Raw genomic sequence first — 20988 nt, 5'->3', positions numbered from 1 at the left:
TGTCAAGTGATGGTGTAAAAGTCAATCCCCAAAATTTTACCAAAGTGCATTTACATCATGTGTCACGGCTGATGGACGCTACATTGAGCAGGCTCAATGTATAGCTAAATGTTCCACAAATGTTCAAAAAAAAAATTTCATTCTCCTCCTGCAAAAAATAAAAACATTAGAGACGACTGTGCAAAACTTTTTGAATGCCCTTTGTAACATTGTCAATGGCTTCCTCATATAAATTCTGCACATATTCAATTTAGAATGTGCATTATTTGGACATTTCCTTTCATTTGCACCCATATATTTTCTATTTGGTTGTTTTGACAATGGTAAAGAGATCATCACCTCACACAATTGTGGCCTGGTTCTGCTGCCATGCTGTCAAATTCAAGCTGTCTGTAAGGTCCAATACACACAGAAGTGGCACAGTGTGGGCATACGGCATTGATGTGGTGGAGACAAGATACTGTTCTAAGCCACCTCCATCTTAACAAATGAAGTAAGGTGGTAAACCTTTCGCAGCCACGCCACCACTGTGTCCGGGGCATCATTTCCTTACACGGAGGCGGCTGGAAACAATGACACTTCCCCGCCAGATGTCTGTGGCACACCACTGTGTGTACAGTACATAAAGATGCTTTTGACACCTAAGTACTTCTTCCATTTTCTCCACTTTAAAGTAGAAGCCCAGTCTGTGCCTGCTCAGCAGCCACATTCGCACCAGTGAAAGTAAGGGAGACTACTGAAATAATTAAGCAGGCCAACAACTACCAAATGTCATCAAGACATAAAAGAACGTATTTCAAATATACTGGTATCCAAAATTAAAGCAACAAACCACTATTTGCCTGTCCTATGTCTACTTCATGATGTAATCATACTAACTGTTTACAATTGTGTTCTGCACAGAAGATGGCATTCTGGTCAGTGACTAACAACACCAACAATGATGTCAGGGCACCTATCAAGTGCGTAGTGCCTGCCGGGTAGTCCAAACCCACAATCTTTGTGTACACAGTCATAGATGGTGCTGTATGTGTACACAGTCATAGATGGTGCGGTATCAAACAGTGAAGATGCCTGCAGTGGAGAGACACAGGAAGAATAGAAGCAGGACAGTCACAACCTGATGTGGCCCGAAGGCTTAAAATAAATTGTTCTGTTGTTTTTGGGATGTGGCAACAGTTCATACAGACCAGAACTGTATTCTGAAGAAAAGAGCAGAGCCTACCACATGTGACAAGAGAAAGAGAGCACCGTTATTTCACAGTATGGGGGTGTTGGCACTGCTTTAGTACTGCAAGGCAGCTGGCATCTGACCTCCCGGCATCCACTGGACTTGTATTGAGTAAAACGGCATATAGAAGTCTTCTGTGGAATGGCCTTTATTGTTGGAGCCCTGCTGTATGTGTACCTCTGATCCATTTTCACAGAAGGGAATGTCTAGAGTGGAACTGTCAACATGCCATCTGGCCAGTCAAACAGTGGGCCAATGCTCTTTCCACAGATGAGTCCTGATTTGATCTGTAGTGTGAGTCTCAACTTATTCACATATGGAAGTAATGTGGAACACGATTTCAAAGCAAAAAAAAGAAAAGTTCAAATATGTGTGAAGTCTTATGGGACTTAACTGCTAAGGTCATCAGTCCCTAAGCTTACACACTAATTAACGTAAATTAGCCTATGGACACACACACACACACACACACACACACACACACACACACACACACACACACACACACACACACACATCCATCCATGCCCGAGGGAGGACTCGAACCTCCACCGGGACCAGCCGCACAGCCCATGATTGCAGCGCCTTAAGACTGCTCGGCTAATCCCGCGCGGCTTTCAAACTCTAACATTGTGGAAAGAGACCGATACCGAGAAGGGTCCCTAATAGTGTGAGCAGGGCCCATGTTGACCACTCGAACACTTCTTCATGATAACATATGTTATTGAGTGGGGTCCCCCTTTAGCAAAACACTAATTTGTATTTGTCCCAGACATGTATCACTGCAGTTGCAGTATCATCAGTGGGTTTTCTTATTGTTATGGCTACTTACCACATGGTGTCATTTTCCTGCCGTATTACATTTTTATAGTGTCTGTTTTTCTTTACAGTTTGCCACCTGCAAGGTTTCTTTTTTCGTCATCTCCTTCATTGCCAAGTTCAGTGTTTTGAGTTGTCACTGTCTATCAGTATCTATAGTGTTTTGCTAAAGGCGGACACCATTCAAAAACATGTTATTGTTAAAGCAAACACAGACAAAAGAGCTCCAACATCAAGATGACTTCTTCATGAACTTCTACAGTTGGATCGGCAAGGTTTAACTGCTGTCAGGTATCGTGATGGGATCTTGGGACCTCATGTGGGGTGGTTGTGAGGTGCCGTGGGCCCAGGCTTCGTACTGACAGATGATAATGTTAGACTTCAAAGAGCACGGATGGTTGATGTTTTCCTGGAAACAGAAGAATTTGCACACATGGTGTGACCTGCTTGCTCATGATTTGAATCCCATACAGCAAATCTGGGATGCAGTAGGGACACAGCTCGCATCACATTAGCATCCACCAACAACTCTCCGAGACTTGCGAGTGTCTCTGCAGGAAGAATGGGCGTTATTGCATCAACTTGAGATTGATGACATCATTTACAGCATGCAGCATCATTGTCAGGCCTGTACTGGTGCCAGTGGTGGTAACACCCCGTACTGAACACATTAACCAGTTGTCAGAATGTGTGTCTAAATCCGTTAATTTAGAAAAAATTGAGAACATTTTGGTCTATCATTATGCATTTTGCAGTTGAATATGTTCTGTACTGCTTACATTGTTTCTACTTTACTGTCACCTGTTTATATTGTTTTGTAGCAAAATAAATGCAACTTTGCAAAATTTCTGTTTATTGCTTTAATTTTGGACACCAGTATAGATAGCATGCTCCAGCTGGACATATTTCATTAACTGAGCATTCCATCATAACAAGTTAACATTTTTGAGCTCTGCTAATGGCATATTATATGAGCCAGTGGCATATCTATTTGCAGGTTTTTATAAGTGTCCTCTCTAACTCTTTAATATCAACTGTGTTCACACAGCAATATTTTTCATCACTTCTTCCTCATCTGCTACACCTGAGCCCTGTTACCTTTTTCAATAAAAAAGAGGGGATTTCTGAATCAAATGTGTTATTTTTAAGTGACAGAGTCATAATTTAATCAGTTCAATGTTCTGTCACTTTATATATTAAACTTATGACACTGTCACCAAGAAGCAAACATGTAATTGAAGTGTACTTCATACCACAATACACAAAAGATTATGAATACATACCTGTACCTGATATCTGACTTACAGTTTATAGTAATTTTAAGGTGTGCAGATCATACAAGTCATACCAGGACTGCTGACACACAGTCTACCATGGAACTATCATTTTACTGATTTTCTTTAATGTTTCATCCCTACACAATAGGAATGAACCAGGAGATAGATGATGTGATGATGATGATGGTGATTTAAGGGTGCTCTATGGAGTATTTCGCAGTTTACATGCTGAATTTGAATGTATGGATGAAATTTCACTTTCCAGCAGCCAGTTTGAAACTTCCTGACAGATTAAAACTGTGTGCTGGACTGTAACTCAATGCTGGAACCATTAATTTTCTCAGTCAATCGCCTGAGAGATAAAACAGCACTATTGTTGTTGTGGTCTCTGAGTGGCCTCTACCTTTCCCAGAATCATACATGCTGTTACAGATTTGCATTTCTCTTATAGTCATTTCTGCTTTGCCACTTTGTACTTTATGACAATCTAATTTTTTTGATGTCTGTATTCCCATTTGCATGCATCATTTCCTACATTTTTGTATCTTTTCCTTCTGTCAATTAGATTCAATATATTGTGTGTTATCCAAGGACTTTGCCTATTTGACCATCTGCTGCCTGCACTATTTCATCTCACAAAGCTACCCATTTGTCATCTATTCTACTCCTTAGCACTATTTCAGTCAACTGTTGCCTAATGCTTTCTTTGATTGTCTCAACAACCTCTGGCTCTTTCAGTTTATCAAGTCCCATCTCCTTAATTTCCTACATTTCCGCTATTTCTTCAGTTTTAAGTCACTGTCCCCATCTGCCACTGGAAATGTTTTGCAGTTCAAAATCTCTGTCTTACTATTAGAACCACAACACTGACTCTCTGCTGCAGAATATGAATACCCTGTGTGGCAAAGATCTATTTATGCCAAGACTGTGGACACTGCCTTGAACAAAGCTTGCAGGTTAGTCACTGGATGCCTAAAACCCACACCTGTTGAAAAGTTATTGCATTTTCAAGTATTTTTCAAGACGTCACTGCTGATCAAGAACAATTGACAGCTGAGGTCGTTGAAGCTCAACCACTATTTGGCCACCAACACTCTCAGCATGGGCTGAAATCAAGCATAAGTTTCCTCTAGACATCAAGGTCTTTGGAAGTACCTCCAGATAAGGCAAGACTTGATTGTGGAGCTCCAAATATTAAGAGTGGATGGAACCGTGTGAACATCTTCAATCTGGTTACAATGAGGACTGGGGTGTTTGGAGGTCCCTTAAGCAAATAAGAACTAGTGTTGGCAAGGCTAAGTCATCTTTTAAGTCATGAAAATTCATATCTGGGGATGGGAACTGCAAATATGTCCGAGAACAAACAGTCATCCATTGTGCCTCTGTTCATTTTCAATCTCAGAACAAGTTTTACGACTTGCCAATGACAATGCCCTAGGTGTGGTTCAAGTTTGGAGAGATGTTATCTGAATGTAGATTTGTTCAACTGCTTTGTCTTGTTAATTTATTTTTTATAATCCATGTACATATAACTATGATTTTATGTGAACAATTATACATTTAATTGTATACATTTAGCACAATTCTGACATGAGCAAAAAAATAAATAAATAAATAAAAATTGTGTAATCTACCTGAAACTTTCCATTGTCTCCAGGTCTCTCTTGCATACACAGCATTCTTTCATGATTCTTAAATAAATTGTTAGCAAGTATTAAATTATGTTCTGTGCATAATTCTACCAGGCAGCTTCCCCTAGCCCATGTTCTACTATTTTTCTCAGATTCCAATACCCATCACAATTTCCTTCCCCTTCAGCTATCTGAATTATTTCTTTTACCTCATGAATATTTTCTTTCAACCACTCCATCATCTACTGAGCTAGCTGATATATAAACTGGTACTACTGTCGTGGATGCTGACTTTGTCTACATGGTGGCTATGATAATGTGTTCATAACCAATTTGTTGCACCTATAATTTCTATACATATCAAAATTTTGTTTCAGTATTGTATTAACACGAAAATTCACCCTCCATGAACCATGGATCATACCATTAGTGTGGTGGCTTGCGTGCCTCTGCAATACAGATAGCTGTAGTGAAGGTGCAGTCACAACAAATGTGTTTCTGTTGAAACTGTGAACAGCTGAAAGCAAGGGGCAACTCCAGCCATAAATTTTCCCAAGTATATGCAGCTCTGTTATATGGTTAAATGATGATAGCAACCTCTGGGATAAAATATTCCAGGGGTAAAACAGTCCCTCATTTTAATCTTCAGGTGGGGACTACTCAGGAGAATGTCGTCATAAGAAGAAAGAAAATTGGTGTTCTAGGATTGGAGTGTGAAGATCACTTAACCAGACATATATTAGAATATTTAAAAAGGGGAATTGATATGCTGAAGTTACATATCATGGGGATTAGTGAACTACAGTGGCAGGAGGAACAGGACTTCTGGTCAGACGAATACAGGGTTATAAACACAAAATCAAATAGGGATACTGCAGGATTAGGTTTAATAATGAAGAAGAAAATAGGAATGCAGGTAAGCTACTATGAACAGCAGAAGAGATTGAAGAAATATATGATGAGATAGAAGAAATTATTCAGACAGTTGAGGGAGACAAAAATTTAACTGTGATGGGGGATTTGAATTTGATAAGGAAAAGGAAGAGAAGGAAAAACTGTAAGTTAACGTGGGCTGTGGCGAAAGAATTGAAAGAGGAAGCTGCCTGGCAGAATTTCAAATGGAGCACAATTCAATCATCACTAACACTTGGTTTAAGAATCAGGAAAGAAGGTTCTATATGTGAAAGAGACCTGGAGACATCAGAAGGATTCAGACTGATTATGTAATGGTAAGTCAGAGATTTCAGAACCAGATTATAAACTGTAAGGTATTTCCAGTGTCAGATGTGGACTGTGACCACAATTTATTGGTTTTGGACTTTAGATTAAAAATAAAAAAATCTGCAAAAAGGTAGGAAATTTGGGAGATGGGACCTGGATACGCTGAATGAACCAGACATTGTTGAGAGTTTCAGAGGGAGTATTAGGCAATGACTGACTAGAACAGGAGAAAGAAATACAGAAGAAGACAAACGTGTAGCTTTGAGAGATGAGATAGTGAAGGCAGCAGAGGATCAAATAGGTAAAAAGACAAACCCTAATCAAAACCTTGGATAACACATGAGATACTGAATTTAATGTATGAAAGGAGAAAATATAAAAATGCACCAAATGAAGCAGACAAAAAAGAATACAAACTTCTACAAAATGAGATTTGTAGGAGGTGCAAAATGGCAAAGCAGGAATGGCTAGAGCACAAATGTAAGAAATTATGTCTAGAAGCATATTTCACTAAGGCAAAGAGAGTTACTGCCTACAGGAAAATTGAAGAGGTGTTTGGGGAAAGTAGAAGCAGATGTGTGAATATCAAGAGCTCAGATGGTCAACCAGTCCTAAGCAAAGAAGGGATAGCTGAAAGGTAGAAGAAGTATACAGAGTCTCTATGCAAGGGAGATGAACTTGAAGACAGTATTATGGAAACAGAAGAGAACACAGATTAAGATGAGAAAGGAGATATGATACTGCAAGACAAATCTGACACAGCAATGAAAGATGTTAAGTCAAAACAAGGTTCCGGGAGTAGATGACGTTCCTTCAGAAATACTGACAGCCTTTCGAGAGCTAGCCATGAAAAAACTCTTCCCCCTGGTGTACAGGATGTATGGGACAGGCGAATTTCCCTCTTTTGAGTTCACATAATAACTCCAAATCTAAAGAAAGCAGGTGCTGAGAGGTGTAAATATTACCAAGCTATCGGTTTAATAAGTCATGGTTGCAAAACACTAACGCGAATTCTTTACAGAACAATGGAAAAACTGATAGTAGAAACCTCGGGGAAGATTGCTCTGGATTCTAGAGAAATGCAGGAACATGCAAGGAAATACTGACCGTATAACTTTTCTTAGAAGATAGGTTACGAAAATGCAAACCTGTGTTTACAGCATCTGTGGAGTCAGTGAAGGCTTTTAACAGTGCTGACTGGAATACTCTCTTTGAAATTCTGAAGGTAGCAGCTCTGGGTAAAATACAGGGAACAAAAGGTTATTTACAGCTTTTACAGTAACTGGACAGCAGTTATAAGAGTTGATGAGCATTAAAGGGAAGGAGGTGCAAAGAAGGAAGTGATACATGGTTGTAGCCTATTGGCAGTGTTATTCAATCTCTACACTGAACAAGCAGGAAAGGAAACAAGAGAGACATTTGGAGTGGGAATTAAAGTTCCTGGAGAAGAAATAAAAACTTTGAGGTTTGCCAATGACATTGTAATTCAGTCATGGACAGCAAAAGACTTGGAGTAGTAGTTGAACGGAATAGACAGTGCCTTGAATGGAGGATATAAGATGAACATCAACAAAAGCAATACAAGGATGATTGATGTAGTCGAATTAAATCAGGTGATAATGATGGAAACACAGATTAGGAAACAAGATGCTATAAATAGTAGACAAGTTGTGTTATTTGGGAAGCAGAATAACTGATGATGGCCACAGCAGAGAGGATATAAAAGGTAGACAGTCAATGCAAGAAAAGTGCTTCCAAAGATGAAACTTTGTTAATACTGAATATAGGTCTAAGTGTCAGTAGGCTAAGTCTTTTCTGTAAATATTTGTATGGAGTGTACCCATGTATGTCAGGGAAACATGGATGATAAATGGTTTGGACAATAAGAGAATAGAAGCTTTTGAAAAGCAGTGCTGCAATGCGGTCATTAGAGGTGGAGCATAAGCTCAGATTAGGGAAGGATGGGGAAGGAAATTGGCCATGCCCTTTCAAAGGAACCACCCCGCTTTTGCTTGAAGCAAATTTAGGGAAATCACATGAAACCTAAATACAGATGGTCAGATGCAGGTTTAAACCATTGTCCTCCTGAATACAAGACCAGTGTGTCAACCACTGCACCACCTCGTTCGGTGTACTATTACTGGTAGGAGCTGAAAATATGTATGATATAAGCCTAAGCAACTAGGAATGGGAGATGTCAGTTGTGGTCTGCCGCTTAAAGACTATTGGTTGACTGATACACACACTCAGCTCTTAAAGAAACCTACCGAAATATGATCTTTTGCTTAAATACTTTTAAGCCCAGCATGAGCATCCCAGAAATCACAGAATTCATTGTAAAACTGATCTTCACTCAGGTTAAGATTTAATTTGTTGCTAATCTTTAAAACATACTGTCATTGCAGATGAAAATCTACTTGTTATTTAAGTAAAAAACTTGTAAGCTGATTGAATGCATTGTTCTCAGAAAAGTCATAGTTTTGGAACAAATAATCAATCCATTGTGACAAGAAAGATGGTGCATCATTTTAAAAATTCAACCTCTCTGCTTTTGGTAGGCTTCCTTCTTCCAGGACTTTATGAATGTTCTTTCCTAAGAATTTATCTTGTTTCCGGCTCTCTGGTTTTCTCTCAAGATCTCTAATTATTCTGTCAAACTCAAAAGTAACTGTGCTGCTTTCCAGTTCTCTAACAGGAGTTTGAATTAAGAGCAAACTATGCTACAGAAAACTTAGATAGCATTCAGGAAGACAATGTTCAGTTTCTTCAACATCATGTTCCCCATGTGATGTCATAACCTGCCAAATCAATCTCAATCAATCATCTTCACTCTTTAAAATAAAATAGGCCTTTAAGGGAGGCCAGCAGTATACAAGTCTGTCAACTGTAGTAAGTAGCAAGACCCACCCTGAATAAATGTGTCATAATATTTCCTTAAAATCCATCTCCACAAACTGTGAAAAATCTCTCTCTGACTGAACATTTGATGCAGAGGAACCAAATTCAATATAGATTTTGAGAAATAATGTCTCTACATCATAATCAAATGTTTAAGATCATATTTTACATTATTATTTATGACACGCCAGTTGCGATTAGCTATCAAAATGGATGGATATTTGTTTTTTAATAACACAAAAACCGAAATATTTTTGCCATGGTTCACTGGAGGTTTGCCAGCACTGTATGCAGATAATTTAGCCTTTTAATTAGCTGTGATAATGACCTGCCAATTCATAATCTTACATCTGTCACTTACAATGCACAAGGCATTTTCATGTCCAGATTTTGTTGTTTGCTGCCAGAGTTTAAACACCACTCAAATAATGGGTTACTGTAGTATTGAATCTAATGAAAGTAATGATTGTGAAAAAAAGGCCTGCAAAGCTCGTGTCACCATGAGAAGACACTGTCTCGTTGAGAGTGGTGGTTTGCCAGGCTCGGTGCACAGGCTGGATATGGAGTTGGTTCAGTAGGCACTGCATGCCAGCCTCATTCCCTCACTAGATTAGATTAAGTTTTCGTTCCATAAACCCAAAAAATGAGATGATTCTCGTGGGTGTGGAACATGTGGGAAGCATATAATATCTTTTGATACACCATATGCAGTGCAACATATTCTAATAGGTGCATTAAAAAAAAACTGCAGGAGTCAAGCCATGTCACCTCTCCAGACACATTTGTAATCCGTCATGATGTTCAGTATTTTTTTGCATGAAATTTTCAACTCTGAGATGTGGCAGTGAAACCAACTTTTCATCAAAACATAAACCCAATATTCTACCAGACTTGTTAAAAAATTTTATGTAATATTATTCATGCAGTATTCTGGAAGTAGTTCTGTGAATGATTAAAACCGGCACAATGTTTTTTTCTTACCCATTGTTCCAATCTCAATAACAACAACTAAAATTGGGTTAAGGAGTATTTTACTTTTAAAGTTAGGCCCTAATGGAATTTGGTATGTTGGGTACAGATCTGAAAGTGAAGTTAAATTTCAATACAGATTATGGTTGTGTCGTTTCAACAGCTTCACCATTGACAAGCTCTTAAACAGAAGCACGTAATTCGAATCAAATGTGTTACATAAATCACAAAGTCCATATTGATATGAATGTTGAATGTAATCTAATTAGAAACAATATATGGGAATGTAGTGCTGTGACATGGTACCAGATGTCCACATTATGTCCCCCAGTCGTTAAATAAGTTCACCGCCGGTAAATTAATTTAATACATAACAAAATGTGCAAAATTCTCTTTTACCTCAACTTCATTTCCATCTGCATCAATTCTCGTTGACATTTTATTTCCTGTTTTTGGCTTAGAAGTAAATACATTTGCGGCGACAGACATCTTCATATAACATTAACAATTAAATAATTCCTAACAATCAACGTTGAGAAACTGATAACACAAATAGAAGCAAAATTTCAAATCTTGTAATTTTCAATGTTTTGACAACTGGCTTCGTCGGCTACGCTGTGCACACCGCGTCTTATTGACATTTATAATCGATGTTCATATCGCTGCAATATATCGACGTACAGTCAACCGGTGTAACATTTTTCCCCTTCTTGAAAATACTCTGAACAAAATAAATTACACAGCACAACAGACACATTTGGTTCTTGACACTTTTAACTCCCCTAAAATTACGGGCCCAGTTAGCCTGTCAAGAAGTCTGCCGTCTGTACTTTTCCCAGGCGTGCTGCCCCGTCGTTTATCTTCGTTCATGTGTGTGTTCTCCCAAAGCTGACATAGGGTCGCCCCACATTTACGCTTTTTCAGCTTTCACAAAATCTCAGGAAATGTTTGTGGTGTATAAATCGTATTGGCTGATTACGAAATTTAAAGTTGTTTTAACAATTTTTAACTTATTGCTATTATTATTGTAATTAAATTTATTTATTTATTTTATTAATTACTTCTAAGCCAAAAACAGGAAATAAATTGTCAACGAGAATTGATGCAGATGGAAATGAAGTTGAGGTAAAAGAGAATTTTGCACATTTTGTTATGTATTAAATTAATTTACCGGTGTTAATGACTGGGGGAAATAATGTGGAAATCTGGTACTGTGTGACAGCACTGCATTCCCATATATTGTTTCTAATTAGATAATTAAATAACATTTAACATCTATAGGTACTGAGTGCTTGGAACAGTGAAAATGTATACTAATTTTGCGCTATTCGAGTAAAATTTTGATTTTAATACTAGTGCAAAGTTACACCCATTAACTTTACACCAGTCTGGAAAACAATAATTTTCTTATGACTCGTGCTCTGGTAAATTTAGATCTTGCAGGAAGGAAATCAGGTGTTAATAAGAAATAGAAACAAACAGTGTTATTCCAGTATTGCAGGTTTACTTTGAAATCGACCTGGCATTGTTCAAATCAAATAATTGTCGCCAGGTGTTTTTTTCACGAGGACCACGACAAAGACAGGCCGCGGCGCGTAACTCACGAAGCTGGGCCTGAACTCGGTCGCACGCTCACTTCAGGAGACAAAATGCGTTACTAAATCTGTTAAATTGCAGCTGCGCGTGTATGTACTACCGAGAATTGCATCTTCTACTGGAATTTTCTATTATGAAGTCTTACTGTTCAACAGTATTATAACAAAATTTAAGATCAATACTCGATGTAAACGGTAGAACGGCTCGTTAGTCTCTTCTGCTTAACAGTCCCCATTTCATATAAGAAGAGGTGCCTTATGCAACTGATAAACATTTCGGCATGCTTTTAATTTTATTGTACCCCAGTACAGCTGTATCAAATTGTAAGTAGGCTTATGGATTTCCGATCATTGTAGGACTAAAAACAGTTAGACTCTATAAAGCGGATTCGTTTGTACGTACACACCCAGTTACAAGTGGTTTGCTGCTGAGCGAGCGCAGGCCTACCTTCGAGACGCGCGCGCCGCGGCCTGTCTTTCTCGTAGGCCTCGCTTTTTCCACAGCCAATGCAATAATGACCAATTACAAGACTAAGACCTTGTAAGACAGAGGGAAGGACAACTGAAATACTAACTACCGGGTAATAATCTGTTGCTTTTGGCACAAAATAATGAAAATAGCCGTTTGAAACAAAAGTAGAACCGTTAGTGGAACAAAGATTCCCTACTTGGTATAAAGTTACCCTAACTGACTGTATGTCCAGTGCATTACGATAATAATAGCAATAAGTTAAAAATTGTTAAAACAACTTTAAATTTCGTAATCAGCCAATACGATTTATACACCACAAAGAGTTCCTGAGATTTTGTGAAAGCTGAAAAAGCGTAAATGTGGGGCGACCCTAACGTGATGTCAGCTTTGGGAGAACACACACATGAACGAATATAAACGACGGAGACAGCACGCCCAGGAAAACTACAGATGGCAGACTTCTTGACAGGCCAACTGGGCCCGTAATTTTATGGGGGTTAAAAGTGTCAAGAACCGATTTTAAATGATGACTCCAGAAATGTACTACAGCCCCCCGCCCCCCTCCCCACTCACAAGTATCGCTTCTGTAGTAATCATGACGCCTAAAATTAGATTGATTATAGCGCACACAGAAGCATTTGAATACCTAGTCATTTTTCTTTCGCTCCCTACGCGAATAGAACAGGAAGAAGTTCTAATTGTTGGTACAGTGGGAGGTACCCTCAGCCATGGACTTCTCACTGGTTTGCAGAGTATGAATCTATCAATAAGTAGCATATCTATGGAAACCGGTCCACCTTCAGTATATCTTAGAACTTAATCGTCCTTAATTTACATCCTTGTGATATTACAGGCTCCAGTTGTGTACATGCAGAGACCTGATCTACCTCAACAGCTAAAGCTGATTCTACTTAAGACAAGGCTTGTTAATTAACAAAAAATCCTATTTTTTGTACTATAAGGCACCTTAATTCTTAGTAATGTACTCAGTCAGGTACCGAACTCTGGATCCCACATCTTACTTAGAAGCTCACGCTGGGATCAGAGATGATGGGGGATTTTAGGTCATCTGTTTCTTTGTACATGAGTGGCTACATATGAGAGGGAAACGGCGATGGGGTCAAGCTGAGATTTTTCAGGTTTCTATGGTTAGAGACAGTATAGAATGACTTGGATGAAAAGGAAATGAGACTCTAGGTTGGCTTACTGGTCTGTGTTTTATTGCTTCTTCATGTGTTTACAATGAACATGCAGAAGAGAACAGATACTAGTTTATAGCTTCAGTAAGTGTAAAACACCAGATTCTATTACTCTGATCGAACATTTAGGTTCAAGTACTCATTACAATGAAAGTGACATTCAAACTGTAGACAAAGGTACGATGGAAACAAAGAACCATCGTCCAGAGGTACATACAGGCAAGCTTTGCAAGTCCTTCTTGGTGTACAAGCTTAACTGAGTATAATGCTCACTCACGTACTACCTGCTGGAGGCTGTTGATCATCTAAGGCTCCTATGTGAAACTCTTCTCAGTCTGGAACTCTCCTCTGCCTGTAACCCTGCCTAGCTTGACGTTTGAAGCCTTATACATACGGCATTTGGGGCTATTTGCTTACAGATGATAGGTACCTGCGTCGTTTTTACCCGTGATTCCCAATCAGTGAGCACGAAATCAGCAGTTTCGCCATTTGGATACCTCTTAATGGACTGTCGAAAGCGGCTTGCACTATGCATCTCAACCTAAGGAACAAGGCTCACTACTATTAGTCATACTTAGACGATTTTTCCTTTTTCCCTGGCAGCGCCTTGTAGGTGGATCATTAGAACATCAACACTTCTCTCTCTCTCTCTGTCTGTCTCCAACCGAATAGGCATCAAAAGGCCCAGCAGTATCGACGAACCACTGTGTTTTTCCCAGCCAAGCATCACAGGATGTGGATACAGAGGGGCATGTGATCAACACACTGCTCTCCTGGCTGTTGTCAGTTTTCGTGACTGGAGCTGCTACCTCTCAGGCAAGTAGCTCCTCCATTGGCCTCACAAGGGCTGACTGCACCCCACTTACCAACACTCTTGGCAGACCCAGACAGTCACCCATCCAAGTGCTAGGCAAGCCCAACAGCGCTCAACTTCGCTGATCTGACAGGAATTGGTGTCACCATGATGGCAAAGTCGTTGGCAATGCTTCTCTACTAGACTTCATTAAACATGCTAAGTTTGCACTATACAAATCACATTACATATTCACCATAATTAGACAGCTCATCTAGCCCTACGTTTAACCTACTTCTTACACACTTACTTTAACGTCAGAAAACTCAGTCTACTTTATACTACTACATAAGCCTCTTACATGGTTGCAAGATGTTCTATGATTTAAATCTTGGCATTCCTTAATGCATTCAAGCAGAGACATGCCCATAACGTGTATACATGCACGTGTTCAGAAGATATATTCGATATAATACATATAATCCTATTATGTGCATGTGCACTGTATATCGGCAGACCTGGAGTGGTTTAATTGATGAAGTCAGGGTCAAAGACTTGTATCGCATCCCTGCGGTGCTTTCAGCGTATTGCTGTTTTGAGTCAAGCGCTACATGATGCAAAAACAAAAATCCCAGCCATAAGACACTGCTGCCACACTGCTTTGCATTTAATCTTGTCAGTGTTGTCCCGTGGTTTACAACTACCATACTAGAAACATAGACTAAGCACTAGGACTGTGCACACAAACGGAAAAATAAAAGAAAGCTCCGCCCACAACTCAGGCACTCTCTAGACGTCAAACCACATATCTGCTAGTGCAGACACTTGGAGAACACTTAATCTTATAACATATATGTTGTACCAGAGCCAAGGTAGCCCCTGAGGGCCGACAACCATATAACACCACAAAGGACGAGGTTGTCTATGCTCAAGGCATTCCCAAAAACACGATGGTAAACACTGGCTATTGACATACAAGATAATGGAAACAGACATGCCGAGCACTACTTCCTGCAGGGGGAGCTCGAGCCACAGCCTACAGGAAATATCACAATGCCAAAACCTGATTGGCTGGAGACTGCTATTTAGGGACTAGAACCAGGCCCGAAGTTCAATTCACGCCAGATGTCGACCTCGTGTACTGCGACCGTTGAAGTTTACGTCTTCGTCTCGGAATTGGACTGTTACTAGTGTGTGAGAGTGTTACCACGAACCTTTGTGGAAAACTAGAAGTGAACTTTTGTTTCCCTCAATTAGGAGACTTTTTTTCGTTATTGTTACCTTTCGTTTATATGTTCAGTCATCGACCTTGTGAACTTACATCAATAAAAATTGTGTTTGTGAAAAATTGCCAATTGTCAGTCACAACACTACATGACAACAATAAAATAATTTCTACATTAACCTACTATTTGTACAACATACATGCTCTTGCCTATGTTTCCCCAACATACACTCGCCTTAATTCTTGACAGAAAGGGAAAATAGGGGACAGACACCAAACCAGGAAACATGGAAGCAAGGGCCCCATGGGAGGGTGCAGTAAACAAAATGGAAACAGGAACCCCATGAGAGGTTGCAATAAACAGAGATTGCTACTTACTTACATTGCTGATTATCATAGCACCTTTGCCAATCCAACTGCTGTCACCCAAAAATGTAGTGCTGCAGCAAGGTGAACAGTCTCTTGTGCCCCATATTGGGCGCCAAAATATAGTAGGTCACTGGGTGAAATGATCACTATGGAGGTGTGGAGGAGCCATTCCTCTACTGGTCAGGATGACAATGGCTTTCTCACCTTGTGAATTATGGATTTGATTGGTTTGCAAGGGCTACAGGAGTTTGTCAGAGGTGAGAATCGCTACAGCAAGATAGAAGACCTGCATGTCAACTCTTTATTACTCTTACAAGCTACAGCAGTTACTGGCGTGCACTCTTGTCCAATGGCATAGCCCAGCATTGACCTATCGTGTCCACGTTCCACAGGTGTGGTCAGATGCCGTTCTCATGTCCCAAGTTGGCAAGAAATGGTGTCACAAGGATGGCGGTAGTTGCTGCCCTAGTAGTGCCAAAGCCTTGCATTGGTGGCATTCTTCGGCAGTGCTGCATCAGATGTGGCAACCTTATGTTGTTGTTATGTTGCTGGTTGCGTAGCTGTGTCCCACCTAGCTGAAGCGAGTGTTGTGTGCCGGCTGGCTTCCCACATTTTGGCGAGTCGGAGGGTACTGGCTCCACCTTCTCGCCATCTTGTGGTGGCCTGCAGTGGCAAGAGCATTGGTGGCTGCATGGCGGAAACCAACACACAGAGGACTCCAATATGAAGCCCATCAGTGTCGACATCCCAGCCTGGCCAGATGGCCAACTTTACAAGACAAAGTAGACCTCGTTTTGGTTGAGGTCATCTAAGCAGCCCACCATGTGCTGCCAAAATATCTCAAAATGCTGGTTAATGCACCAACAATGGACAGCGCTGCCAGCTTGGCGTAAGTGCTAAACTTATGGATATTGGCCAGCGTTTGGATTTCAGGATCGGGCCTGTTCTACTATATAAGCTTGAGAAATGTAGCTTTTTATTGTACAGCACTGTTTTGCCTCCTTACGGACAACAAACCATTCTTCTTGCTGTTTTAACCACAGTACAAGCTCCCAGATGGAATGGCACTGTGTTTATAGCACTGATCCTTGTTCCTGAGTAATTTTTCCTGTTAAATCCACTACAGACTCATCTCACACTGTATGAATGCAGATGCCATGTTTTGGCTATTTGTGGATCCCAGCATCGACTTTGATAGGCAGGAGATAATCCGTTTGCGCTAGACTAGAACCTCCACGATAACATCAGCGAATGTCCTTTGACAGTATGTGTAGTCGCAGCAGCTATGAGTGAGGATCCTCTCTTGTGCAGAGTGATTCAGACAGTCTAGCGAAGACAGACGGAACATTATCCTGTTGTGAATCTTCAGGTTTTGGCGGCGCAAAGACTGTTCCATTAAGTTTCGGGTGTGCAGCCGTAATAAATCTCCTTCTTCTTCTAATATTTCGGCTGTATAACGTTCAGCCATCTTCAGAGTGAGCCGCAAGACTGCCGTTCCAGTTTTTTTCCCTTTATTGAGTTTCGATTCCCCCTAAATGGGGCGGGCTGGCAGCAGCTTATTACGCCGCTCTTCAGCCTACAGAATTTGTTTTAAAAAGATGAAGATAATAAAAAATAATATCAGTTGGCGATAAAATCGGTGACTTAAAGGTAAAATGGCAGAAAATTCTGGAGCTTAAAACATAAAACACAGGGTTGATGATGCTAAGAAAATACACAGGAAGCAGAAAAATAATAGACAGACAATTAAAAAACACGGCGACAGTCTGAGTTCTGTTCGCAAGAGATATAAAATGCACACCCAGCGACAGCATGATTTCTGTTCGCAACACTGTGGAAAGACGCACAACACTGAACACTGACTTAAACACTGCACTAAGAAGTTGGCACAAATATGACATACCACATCCGAGAGCAGGTGGGGGGAAACTGGTCAGATGACGGGAAAAAAATGGGGGGAAGGAGAGGAAAAGTGAAGGGGGAGGGGGGAAAGGAGCCAATGGAAGATGAGGATTCATAAGAGGGGTGGGGGTGATGAGCAGACGTGCCAGGGAGTGGGGAAGGCAGAGGAGGGGAGTACAAAAGGACTCGGGGGGGGGGGGAGGAGAAAGGAGATAGGGAGAGGGTAGGCGGGGAGAAAACACAGGATGGAAGGGGGGAGGAAGAGGGAGCCCAGAGAAAGGACGGAGGAAAGGAGGGGAGTGAGGATCAGAGTTGATAGGAGGGATAAATGGAGGGAGAGAGGGCACCATCTGGGAGGGGGAGTTGATGGAAGCCACCTTGGGAAAGGAGATGTAGGGTGTAGAGATGGAGGGTAGGGGGGATACAACAGTGAAGACGTGGCAGGGGGCAGGGATGGGAAAGGAGAGGAGCAACCAGGGGGTGGGGGGTTCAAGGCGGTGGGAGGTGTAGAGGATGCGGATATGTTCGAGGAAGAGGAGCAAATGGGGGAAAGGAATGAGATCATAGAGGATCCGCGTGGGGGACGGGAGGCGTATACGGAAGGCGAGGCGGAGTGCATGACGCTCAAGGATCTGGAGGGACTTATAGAATATAGGGGGGGGGGGGCAGATATCCAGGCAGGACTGGATGGAGTGGAGTAAGGATTTGTAGGTGTGGAGGATGGTAGAGGGGTGCCGTTCCAGTGCTCGCTTCGTCCCTTTATACTGTTGTATCGCGCGACTGTGCATGCGGCCACAGGTGCAAATGCGCCAGAGACGTTGGTCGGCGGCAGAGACGTGCATAATGCGCGAGTTGTATCTATGACTCCGCAGTTGATCTGTGTTGGCATATCGATATATCATTGTGAGCTGCACTGTGACGACGTCTTTGCGAGTTTATTACAGCAAGTGCCGGATTCCATGATTGATCAAGATTGAAACCACTATCTCTATTAATTAAATTCGTTGTCAAGCGAATTTCAATTGCCTCCTTCACTATCGAGTCTCAAAAGGATGATGTAGTTGCCAAAATTTCGACTTTGTCATGCAACATACTGTGACCATTATCAATACAGTGCTCTGCCACTGCCGACTTGTTAGGTTGTAAAAGTCGTGTGTACCTCCGGTGTTCTGTACATCTTTGACGGAGCCTACGAGTGCAGCTGTCTTGGGTGGAGGACGAAAAAACACTTTTACTTTGTGTCTGCCGAGAATGCGTCCTATTTTTGATGAGAGGCTACCCACACATGGTAGGAAGGCCATCGATTTAAAGGTTTCTTCATCTTCTTCTGCTTTCTTTGTGGCCTCTTTCGGTTTCATTTTCAGTGCCCTCTGTATTTGTTGTTGAGAGTACCCATTGCCTTCAAACACTCTTTGTAAGTGGGAAAGTTCATCCTGCAAACTGCTTTCGTCAGAAATAATATGCGCTCTGTGAGTCAAAGTTCGAAGAACACTCATTGTCTGGGCAGGATGGTGACAGCTATTCGCACAGCTATATAAATACAGATCAGTGTGCTTCAGCTTCCTATACACTTCATGTCCCAAAGTGCCATCCTCTCTGCGCCGAACCAAAACATCCAAGAATGGAAGGCATCACTCCTTTTCAATTTCCATTGTGAACTTTATTTGATCATGGTGGAAGTTCAGATGTCTTAAGAAGTCTTGCAAGTTGTCTTCACCATGGGGCCAAACTACAAAGGTGTCATCAACATACCTCCAGAATACCGTGGGTTTCAAGTCAGCAGATTCAAGCGCCTTCTCCTTGAAGTCCTCCATAAATAAATTGGCTACCAGAGGGGATAAGGGACTACCCATGGCGACTCCGTCCGTCTGTTCAAAATATTCGTTGTTAAATAAGAAATATGTGGAGGTCAGAACATGTTGAAATAAAGCTGAAATCTCTTTGTCAAAACTTCTTTCAATAAGTTGTAGAGATTCTGGAAGAGGAACCTTTGTAAATAAAGCCACCACATCAAAACTATCTAATATATCAGACGGATTCATTTTCAATGATTTCAGTTTACTAATGAAGTCAGCCGAGTTTCTTATGTGGTGAGTACATTTTCCCACAAGAGGCCTCAACAATGATGCCAGATGTTTGGCAACGTCATAGGTCAGAAAGCCTATATTGCTCACTATGGGGCGTAGAGGAACATCTTTCTTGTGGACCTTTGGTAGTCCATGAAGTCTAGGAGGCACCGGACCACTTGGTTTCAATCTCCGAACAACTTCTGGTGGAAAGGGAGAACCATTCAGAAGCGAGACAGTTTTCTTCGCCACTCGATTAGTGGGATCCCTGCTGATCTTTCGGTACATGCTATCACTCAATAAATTGTACATTTTATCATGGTATTCGTCCCGCGACAATAAAACAGTAGCATTATCTTTATCTGCTGGGAGTACCACCGTCTGAGTATCCAGGCGAAGCTTGCTTAGAGCAGCCCTTTCTGCCACAGATATATTGCTCCTTTGTGGACGAGCCTTGATAATTGCCCGGCATGTTTCACGTCTTATTTCCTCTGCTGAATCAGAGGGAAGTGGTCGAACAGCTTCTTCAATGGTGCTGATAAACGAAGGCAATGGCAGAACCTGTGGCGTGGGTGCAAAATTCAGTCCCTTACTCAAAACCATCATCGTAGCATCGTCCAAATCTCTACCTGTCATATTAATAACAGGGCGTCGAATAACAGTTTCTCGCTGCGATGTCATCTTCAGTCGACTAAATTTTGCAGTCTGTCGGGATGTGGCCACCTCACGAATCCAGTCTGATTTGGCCCAAGTAGTACCATCAATCCAATTCCAAGAATCATAGGGTATCTCCACAGACATCTTCAGGGCAGGCGATAAAGTTCTTCAGAAACCAGGTCTAATTTTCGGGGAGTAAAGTGGATCCTCTCCTTAACAATAGCAGAGCCAGCTTTTGTTAAAATCTTATTCATAGTCGTCGTTTTTATAAAATGTACTAATCTGGCAAACTTCGGAATTATGCCCTGGTCACGGCACCTTAGTAAAAAACTTAAAGAGCTCAGTAATCTCGCTCTCAAGTGTCGAAGCTTATCCAATCGTCGAACACATAAAACCATCTCCTCCCCGCAGAGGTACTTGATGTGAATCTTCAGGTTTTGGCGGCGCAAAGACTGTTCCATTAAGTTTCGGGTGTGCAGCCGCAAGAAATCTCCTTCTTCTTCTAATATTTCGGCTGTATAACGTTCAGCCATCTTCAGAGTGAGCCGCAAGACTGCCGTTCCAGTGCTCGCTTCGTCCCTTTATACTGTTGTATCGCGCGACTGCGCATGCGGCCACAGGTGCAAATGCGCCAGAGAAGTTGGTCGGCGGCAGAGACGTGCAT

General features: G+C 41.3%; 1 protein-coding gene across 2 annotated transcripts in view; it reads right to left on the bottom strand.

The window, feature by feature from the left end:
- Positions 1 to 10691, bottom strand: part of LOC126259737 (coiled-coil domain-containing protein 93) — an 85034-nt gene extending 74343 nt beyond the window's left edge. The window contains exon 1 of one of the 2 annotated variants that reach the window (XM_049956724.1): positions 10446 to 10691. In XM_049956724.1, the coding sequence (XP_049812681.1) occupies positions 10446 to 10541 (96 nt within the window). In that variant the 5' untranslated portion in view covers positions 10542 to 10691. The remainder of the gene's footprint in view (positions 1 to 10445) is intronic. The other variant, XM_049956723.1, reaches the window with a different exon arrangement.
- Between the last annotated feature and the right edge of the window lie 10297 nt (positions 10692 to 20988).

Source organism: Schistocerca nitens, chromosome 5 (assembly GCF_023898315.1).
Source record: "Schistocerca nitens isolate TAMUIC-IGC-003100 chromosome 5, iqSchNite1.1, whole genome shotgun sequence".
Lineage (NCBI taxonomy): Eukaryota > Metazoa > Arthropoda > Insecta > Orthoptera > Acrididae > Schistocerca > Schistocerca nitens.
The sequence above is the reverse complement of the archived record's forward strand: the minus strand, read 5'-3'. Positions and strand labels throughout refer to the sequence as shown.